Below are 9,639 nucleotides of genomic sequence, written 5' to 3' on the forward strand. Positions count from 1 at the left end.
ACAGGTGTCCATGCCCAAAAAATAACTGAACACCACAATAACGTTTCTTCCTCAAACATCCTATTGTTTTCTCACTTACTGTTTCTAGCCTATTGTTTTCTTGTTTCAGTTTACGATGGATATCATCCTGGGATGCCAAAGGCTTTGCACAAGAATAACAATAGTACTCCCTAAGAAAGGTTTCCCTTAAACAAATCTGCAAAAATGAGCATAAATTATTTCACCTATTTCACCTTTCCTGTTTCAAACCCTCACAAAAATCAAAGCATAAAACGTGACCTGTTAAAACTGCGTGGACGTGAGCTCCCACAAACACAGGGAGCACACGACGCTTGGGCACAGGCACGTGGCAGAAACGACGGCCCGAGAGACAGGGAATTAATTCTGCCATCCCGCCTGCGAAGCCACCGTCACGGGGACGAGAACCAGCTCCGGGGCTGTAGAGAGACTCAGGCACACGCAGCGAGAGGGTCAGAGCCCCGCCTGGCCGCTCCCGCACCGCTGCCCGCCAGGCGCGGAGCGATCGGCGCTGCCCCGCGGGGCGGGCGGGCAGCGCCAGCCCCGTCCCACCGGGGCATCTCGGCAGGGCAGCGCCAGCCCCGTCCCACCGGGGCATCTCGGCAGGGCAGCGCCAGCCCCGTCCCACCGGGGCATCTCGGCAGGGCAGCGCCAGCCCCGTCCCACCGCGGCATCTCGGCAGGGCAGCGCCAGCCCCGGCCGCCCGCACCGGCCCCTGATGGTCCACTCTGAAGAAAAGGCAGGGCTGCCGAGCCGAGCCGAACCAGCGGGACGGGGATGGTTGCTGCCCCGTCCACCCCGCGCCGCCGGGCAGCGAGAGGCTGGCGGCAGGAAGCAGCGGGTGTGTGACAGCCCCCCTGCTCCGGCTTCCTCCATCTCCCCTGCCCGCTCCCGCGCCGCCTCCTCCTCCCCCCAAAGCCCCGCTCCCCACGTGTGACAGCTACACCCGAGATGGGTGCGTGGGAAGAGCGCATCCACGGGGAGACGCCGGGACGCAGCTGGGTCCCCCTCCTGGGTGGGGCCCAGACGGAGCCCGGGCTGTCCCAGCTCCCAGTGGGGGTCTGCCCCTGCCTGGCAGCAGGTCCCGAGCATAGCCGGCGCCGGAGCTCCGCCGCCGCCCGACCTCCTGCCCCGCGGCCGCCGGTGCCGCCACTCACCGCGGAGGCCGGGGTCCTCCTCCTTGGCGCGGATCTTGCGGATCTTCAGCGGGCGCCCGCTGAGCGTGGCCAGCACCAGGCGCTGCCGCAGGAAGTTGCACCCCGTGTAGCTGAGGCACTGCGCCTCGCCCGCCGCGCCGCCCGCCATCCCGCTGCCCACGTGGTTGGGAACAGGAAGCGCTGGGACAGCGGCGGGGGCAAAGGGCAGGGGGCGGGCGGGCGCTGGGAGGGCTCGCACCGCCCCCGTGCTCAGCGCTCGGCGGCGGGGCCGTGGCCAGAAGGGCCGGGCTGAGTTTGTCGCGGCACGGGTGGCAGCCTCTGCCTTCTCCTCCGCTCTCTCAACCTGCGTGTTTTCAATTGAAACTTTAGGACCGTGGAGGTGTCGGGAGATGTGTGTGACCCGATGAGCCCGCTGCCCGGCCCGCTACTCCTCCGGGTGATGCGGGCTCTCTCTCCGTCGCCGGGCGCGCAAGGACGGTCCGGAGCGGAACGTGGTGCCTGCACAAGGATACGGCCCCTACATCGAAATGAGTCGGTTTCTGGACACATGTCCTTTAGGCAGTACTTTTCAGTAATTTATCCCTGGCTACCTTAAGGAGGACTGAACGGAAGAATGAGTCCTGCTCGCGGTCCTTGGGACAGCCTATTTGCTTAATGACAGTGACAGAGTCCTGCTGTCCTTGAGGAGACTGACTAAAGCTTTCGATCTCTTTATTTTAGGAGAAACGTCTATTATAGTGGAGGTGTGACAATGTCAATTGTTAGTCTACATTTACGTGCTCGTGAAACCAAGTTTCTTAGAAGGGAATAGTATAGTTGGAAGGGATGTGAAAGAATTTAGCCCAGCTGCTACAGTTCAAGGCTGACCCAAAGTAAAACAGGTTGTTAAGGGCTCTGTCCAAATTCCCCTTACACACTGACAGGCTCAGGGCATCATCAGGCTTGACCATCCTATATAGGATGCCTATAAAGAAATGCTTCCTAATGGCAAGTCTGAACCTCCCCGGCACAGCTTTGAACCCTTCCCACACATCCTATCACTGGATCCCAGGGAGAAGAGATCAGCACCTCCCTCTCCACTTCCCCTCTTCAGGAAGCTGTAGAGAGCAAGGGGGTTGCCCCTCAGCCTTCTTTTCTCCAAACTAGAAAGCCCAAAGCCCTTAGCAGCTCCTCACAGGCCGTGGTATCCAGTCCTTCCACCAGCTGTCTTACCCTTCTCCAGACACCTTCAAGGACCTTCCCATCATTCTGAAATGGTGGAGCCCAGACCTGCACCCAGCACTGGTGGCCCAGCACTAGGGAGGCCCTGCCCTAGTGCTGGACACAGAGGGACAGTCACCTCTTTGGATGGCCAGAGATGCCAAGTTTGGTGTTCCCAGGATGGGGCTTGCTGCACCTGGGATGGGGTTGGTGCTCCCAGGATGAGGTTTGGTGCTCCTGGGATGGGGTTGGTGCTCCCAGGATGGGGTTGGTGCTCCCAGGATGGGTTTGGTGCTCCCAGGATGGGTTTGGTGCTCCCAGGATGGGGTTGGTGCTCCCAGGATGGGGTTGGTGCTCCCAGGATGGGGTTTGGTGCACCTGGGATGGTGTTTGGTGCTCCTGGGATGGGGTTGGTGCTCCCAGGATGGGGTTTGGTGCACCTGGGATGGTGTTTGGTGCTCCTGGGATGGTGTTTGGTGCTCCTGGGATGGGGTTTGGTGCTCCCAGGATGGGGTTTGGTGCTCCCAGGATGGGGTTTGCTGCCCTTCTGGCTGCCAGGGCACCCTGCTGGCTGCCACAGAGCCTGCTGCCAACCAGCACCCCCAGAGCCCTCCCTGCAACCCCAGAGCTGCCCCTCTCCCAGTTTAGATTTGTATCTGGCATTTCCCTATCCCAGGTGCAGAAACTGGCATTTTGACTTGTCATTTTCATGTCACTGGTGATGGCCCAGTGCTCCACTATTTAGATCCCTCTCTCTGCAAGGGCTCTTGTCCTTCAGGAGTCAGCAGCACTTCCCAGTGTTGTACAGCAAAACTCAGACAACTTTTCATACAAATGATAACCATTTCTAATTTCACTAAATTGTTTGCCAGATCCTAAAACTTTTTTTTTTTTTAAACCCATGATAGGCACACTTTATAGAAACTGGAGGAATTAAACCATCTGTTATTAGCTGCTTGCTGACTTTTGTGATCAATGTGCATAAGGATTTTTGTTGTGTTGATACACTGGTCTGCAAGCTTTGTATCACAGAAAAGCCGAATTATTTGGTTTGGAAGGGCTCTTTAAAGATCATCTAGTCAACGCTCATGCTATGGGCAGGGACACTTTCCATGGACCATGTTACTGAAAGCCTCATCCAACCTGGCCTTCAACACTTACAGGTCTCCATTGGGCATCCACAGCTTCTGTAGGCAACTTGTGCCAGTGTCTCACTACCTTCACTGTAGAAAAATTCTTCATTATGTCCAGTGCAAATCTACCCTCTTTCAGTTTAAAGCTCTTGCCCTTTGTCCTGTCACTACTTCTTGGTAAATATTCTCCCTCTATCTCCCTGATAACCCCCCTTAAATACTGAAAGACTTCAATGAGCTCTCACCAAAGCCCTCTCTTCTCCTGGCTGACCAATCTCCCGCTCTTTAAGCCTTTCTTCAAGAAGAAATTATTCCAGCTCATCAATCATTTTTGTGGCCACATCTAGACTGGCTGAATCAGGTCCATGTTGCAGAATCACAGAGTCAGAGTCATAGAATTGGTTAGGCTGGAAAAGACCTTTGAGATGACCAACCTATGACAAAATATCACCTTGTCTACTCCACCATGGCACTGAGTGCCACATCCAGTCTTTCCTTAAACACCTCTGGGGAGGGGACTGTGACTCCACCGCCTCCCTGGGCAGCATATTCCAGTGCCCAATCGGCCTTTCTGTGAAGAAATTCTTCCTAATATCCAGCTTGAATATCCCTTGGCACAGCTAAAGTCTGTCCTCTTGTCTTTCCTGAACTGAGGACTCCACAACTGGATGCAGAAATCCAGGTGGGATTGCACAAGTGTGGAGTAGAAAAGGGCAATCATGCCCCTTGACCAGCTGGATACATTGTTCGTTATGCTCAAGTCCAATTTTTCACATACCAGTTTCCCAAATTTCTCCTCCACTTACCAGCCAGACTGTACAGATGCTGTGGATTTCCCAGACCCAGGTGCTAAGGGATACAGAAAAATGATACATCTAAATCAAAAGACCACATCTTTATGGAAACAAAGCCTAAGAAATTTTTTACCAGGAAGCATGCTGAGAAATTTCTGGAAAGTGAGGATCAAAAAAATGACAGCAGTTAAACACCATTAGTTCACATATGTGATGCCCAAGATTTCTGGGTTACCGGCAAAAATATCTAGAGCTATTCATGATTCATGTGCAGATGAACCTCTCTGTCTTTTAAGAAAAGGAGAGTTTTGTCATGGACAGTTTTGTGGATTCAAAGAATTGTAGCTTTCTGTGTGTAAGAAATTAGTTGCCAGTTGCAGCTGTGATCTAGAATATGACAGAAAAGAGGGTGGGGCTTGGGCAGCTGAAATTTTTTTCTGTTATGCACTGAGCAGAACTAAGAGAAAACTGAGTGTAAGGAAGGTAAAGAACACACATTTCTTCTCAGAGTTCATAAATCTGTGTGCAAACTTCACAAAAATTCTTGAAACTTTCTTGATTACTCAGGGTTCTGTTTTCATGCTTACAAACAATCAAATTCAGTCAAAGTCTCTGCATAATTCCTTTGGATTTCAGAGTTTGAAGGGTATTTTGGAATTCCAGAGCAAACAGTACTAAAGTTCATGATTAATGCAGAAGAAGTCTGGCACTTACTGTTTCCTGAACTGTTTACTGAACAATTTTGTCCTCTTTAATTTCCTTCATTCACAGGCCTTTTAGACATAATTGCAGGTAGCAAATGTCAGTTTGCTGTGAGATGGTGGATATGGGATGTGATAGAGGATGAACACTCCCGCTGAAATTGAGAGTGTCTTCTGTGAAGACAGCTCTGTAAAAGGCTTTCAGGTGCTGCTTCTGGAACTATGTTTTCCACAGCATTGTCTGAAGTCTGTATCTTAGATTTGCATTGAAAATGTCTAGTCAACTACACCTACTTAGAATGAACTCTCTGCTGTGGTTCATTTCTCTTCCTTTGTGTACTCCCATGCTCTCCCACACATATATTTTTAGTTCTGTCCATCCTGTCCTTTTTCTGTGACTTGCTATCATCTGTTAACAATTTGCAAGTATCTGCTTTATATCAAGGCATGTGAAAACAAAATTGGGAAAACAAAACTAGGAAAATTGTCTTCCCCAAAAATTATTCCATTGGCAACCAGGATTTTCTCATGTAACTGAAATAAGATACTTCTGTAAAAAATCACTGGCAAACAGACTGAAAAACAGTACTCTGCTGGTATAATGTAAGTATTCCACTAATGAAAGCTCTATCTTTAATAAAAATACGCAGTGACATAAAAGAGGGATTTTTTTTTTTTTTTCTCCCCCGGGAATGCTGGTAGCTTGTTGTGCTAGAAGCACAAGGATTTCTGCAGTCAGGAAAATTATTTTTATCAACTGCCTATAGGTGGCAGAGAGAGACTGTGGCATCACAGAGATACATATATGTCATGATCTGGGCAGTTGTTACAATTTAACTGCAAAATATAAAGCTATTACTGGTTTACCTTTAATACGCTGGGAAATTGTTGTGGTGTGTTTTATTGTTTTATATTCTGCTACATAAATGGTCTGTTCTGATTTCCCTCCATATTTTATATTTCCCCAAATTGGATTATTCCCAAGTTATATTCTTCTCCTTTACCTCTCAATCATTGTAATCCCCACCCTGCATTCCCTATCTGTCATTGTAAACCCTGCCCCTTGTTCTGGATCCTTCCCTGTAAATCCCTTGTTAGCCCAACCCCTTGCAGTCCCTCTCTTCTGGAAATCCCTAAAACTGGAGGCACCATTAGCCCACGTGACCTGCCCCCACCTCCCCCTTTTCCCCATTGGTCCCTCGATTATAATCGCCTCCCTTCCCTCCTCCCTCCTGGGTTCCCTATTGGTTAGAGTTTTGTACCTGCCCCTTGAATCTCCCCTATATAAAAACCCATGTACAGACCTGTTTTGGGCTTTTTGGTCCTTGTCCCCTTTGCGGCATAAACCTCTCCTTGGAACCCACACCAAAAGCCTCCCTCTCATCCTTTAGCTCCTCCTTGTGCTGACACCAAAAGTGCCATAGAGCAGCAGCTCTAAGGTTCAGCTCTTAACCCTCAGGTCAGGAGCTGTTCCCCGCTCCCGGTGTGCTGCCGTGGTGTGAGCTAGCCAGGACTCCAACATCACACCAGGAAATGTTAATTTTAGTTTAATCAGTGGTTGGAGAACATGACAGTCTCCTGATATTTTAATCACTTGAGATAAATAATACAGAAAAGATTATTACAGAAATTTCCAAAAGAGGTCTGCCTTTTGCTAGTGTATGAGGGCTCAGAGTATGCAACAACGCTCTTTTCTGAATTTGTTAGCTTACATATCTCCCAAGAGTTTTCACACAGTCTCAGAAACAGCTGTGTAACTCCTCTTTTACTTGAAGTTAATTTCTTTTCCCTTTTATGTGTATTTTGAGAGATAGCTAAACAATCTGTGGATAAGTGCTTTTTATAGGACTAAAATTCCAAACTCAAAATACAGCTCTAAAGAACCACTGGGACAGCAGAAATGTTTTTCAAATAATTAAAATTCTGGTTTTGAGTATTATCAATTTGTGAATGCAACAAAATTTTGCCACTGCTTGTAACAGGACATTACATTGTACTGAGTTTCCCAGGCATCAGAACAGAAGCTTAGCAGATTTGCACTGTCTGATTCTTTCACCTGCTTCCAGCTTTGGTTTGCTTCCTTTAATTGTGAGAGCAATTTTGACAGGTTTTTCTATGGCAAATTTATTTTTCTTGTTTTAATTGTTTCTTTTCTTGGATGCAGACCTGGACATAACTGGTTTAGCAAAAGAGGCAAAGAAGCTATATAATATACGTGGAAAGTACTATATATAGTGAACTCAGATGTAGTGTAGAGCTACAGACTAGTGAACAAAAAACAAGGTGTACAATTGTGTTAGCAGGCATGCAAAAATAACTCCAAGTGAACTCTAGAGGGATGAAGAAGACGCTGTCATCAGAATCATGGCATTCTTCCTGGTGAGGGACTCCAGAGGCTGATGATGCACCATAACCCCACCCACCTCACCTGAGTAAGACCATGACCTTGGGGCCTCAGTCAAGGAGGGGAGAGGGGCAAACGCAAGACCAGAGGAATGGGAGAAACTAAGAAGTGTGTTTGGAGCAATTAATTGTTTATATAACAAATAATAAAAGTCAATAATGGTAATTTAGAAAAAAATTTGTGTAATAATTACAACTGAGTTAATAATTATTGAATGAGACTGTTAGGATTTCAGTTATATTAATAGATTTTTCGCTTTATAAATAAGGTGTATTTCATCTTTGTAATAAATAAAGTTTTGAGTGTAACAAGCTTGGTGTACAGGCAATAAATTTCTGTCTGAAGAACAGGCATTTCATAGGAAACTTAGAGTTTTGGAACAACCCATACTATGTTTAAGTATTAATTTGCTATACTCAGCCATCTGGGAGGAATAATTCATTAGACTTTTTAATAAAGGTAGGAGTGACACCATAAAAACAATGGTGTTATATCCCTCTTTGCAATAAAACACTATTTAAATCTAAATGAAGAATCACAGTTCTCTACCTTTTTGGTTTATAAAGTTATGTCTTTGTTACTTTAAGAAAAAACAGTTCAACAGCAACATTTTTTCTATGTATTTCAACCTATATCTAATTTTAAAAATAAAAATCTGTTCCTCAAGTGTTCTTGGTGGTATATATTTTTTGAGGGAAAATTTTCGGCTGTGTTGTGTGTGCATGTTAGCCTTCATTATATAAGTATTTTATGCTCTTTTTTTTAAAACATGATTAATGGGTTATCTTTTTTGACAGATACAGCATCACAGCCTTATGAAGGTCGGATTTCAGATCTGTTACCCAATCTGTGGACCAAAGCAAGGTCAGACTATGTTGCTCAGGGCTTTATCTAGCTGGGCTTTAAAAACCTCAAGGAGCTGAGTCTACAAATACTTAGATTCCATTGCCTGACTCATTGAGTCCCACCACTCATCTTCATAAGCAGCCTGTCCAGGCCTTCTCAGTAACCTTCTCATGGGTGCTAGAAGGCTGCTGTTAGGTACTCCTGAACCCTTCTTCTCTCCAGTCTGAACAAGCAAGGTTCCATCTGTCTGTGGCAGTGTCTCTTCTCCATCTCCTGATCATCTTGGTCACTTCCTGCTAAACCTGCACCAACTGATCAATGCCTGTTTTGTGCTGGTCCAGTACTGGCCACAGTACACAGACATGGCCTAAGAAGTGCCTGATACAAAGGGATAACAGTTTTCCCTGATAATAGTGGCTACCCTCCTGTTAATATGGCTCAGGATGTTAGTGGCCGAGTGCTGGATGGTGCTTAGCAGGCTGCAGACCACCTCTTCCCAGTCTTCTTCAGCAGAGCTCCTTGCTGGCCAGTCCCCAGCCTGAGCAGTTGGAAGCAGTTGGTGTGTTCTGGGTGCAGGACTTTGTACCTGCCTTTGCTGCATTTTATCAGGGTCCTGCTTGGCCCCTTCCCCCACCTGTTCTTGCAGAACTCCACCTCCTGCCCCTAAGCCCATGCACTCAGGCCACATGATTTGGTATTACTCACAAAATTGATGAGTGTGCACTCTCTCTCTTCCAGAGTTATTCACAGACACTAGACAAAACAAGGCACCAGGACAGGCCCTGGAAAAACACACTCGTTTACATCTTTTGGTAGGGTACAAAACGTTAAGCATTACACTTTGATTCCAGCCAGATTTTCACCTGTCTCATTGTCCACCCCTCCACCAAATGAGGTGAAAAAATAATGTGAGAGACCATGTCAGATGTCCTGCCATCAGTATACTATGAGTGCTTCCTCATGTGAGTAACCATTTCACTTTGATAGAGACTATAATACTTGGGAAGTAGTTACCCAACTGTACCAAAGGAATTCTGTATCAAACTTGGAAGAAAGGATTTAGATCTACAAGGAGCATACCTGACAGAAATGATTTTCATGGTTTAAGGCTTAAAAAGCCTCTTCAAAGCATTTTTTTTATGTTTGAAAAATGCTGAGTAATATGAGAGATTATTTACTGGTAAGAACATTTGGATTTGTTTGAAACAAGATTTTGATTACTGATCAGTCACCATGAGGGTTACTTCTATACACACAAAGCAAGAGTTAAGTTTTTAATTTATAACTGTAGGCTACATGTGTGAAAAAGATTGATTAGAATACAGTGCAAGTTGTGTTACACAAACATTGACTACTCTGTTAATATGTGAATAATTAAGTCTGAAT

General features: G+C 46.8%; 1 protein-coding gene across 1 annotated transcript in view; it reads right to left on the reverse strand.

Annotated features, from left to right (window-relative positions):
* RCL1 (RNA terminal phosphate cyclase like 1) overlaps positions 1-1,336 on the reverse strand; it is a 34,201-nt gene extending 32,865 nt beyond the window's left edge. The window contains exon 1 of the mRNA XM_058826979.1: positions 1,176-1,336. Coding sequence (XP_058682962.1) covers positions 1,176-1,323 — 148 coding nt within the window. The 5' untranslated portion in view covers positions 1,324-1,336. The remainder of the gene's footprint in view (positions 1-1,175) is intronic.
* Between the last annotated feature and the right edge of the window lie 8,303 nt (positions 1,337-9,639).

The sequence above is a fragment of the Poecile atricapillus genome, chromosome Z (genome assembly GCF_030490865.1).
Source record: "Poecile atricapillus isolate bPoeAtr1 chromosome Z, bPoeAtr1.hap1, whole genome shotgun sequence".
NCBI lineage: Eukaryota > Metazoa > Chordata > Aves > Passeriformes > Paridae > Poecile > Poecile atricapillus.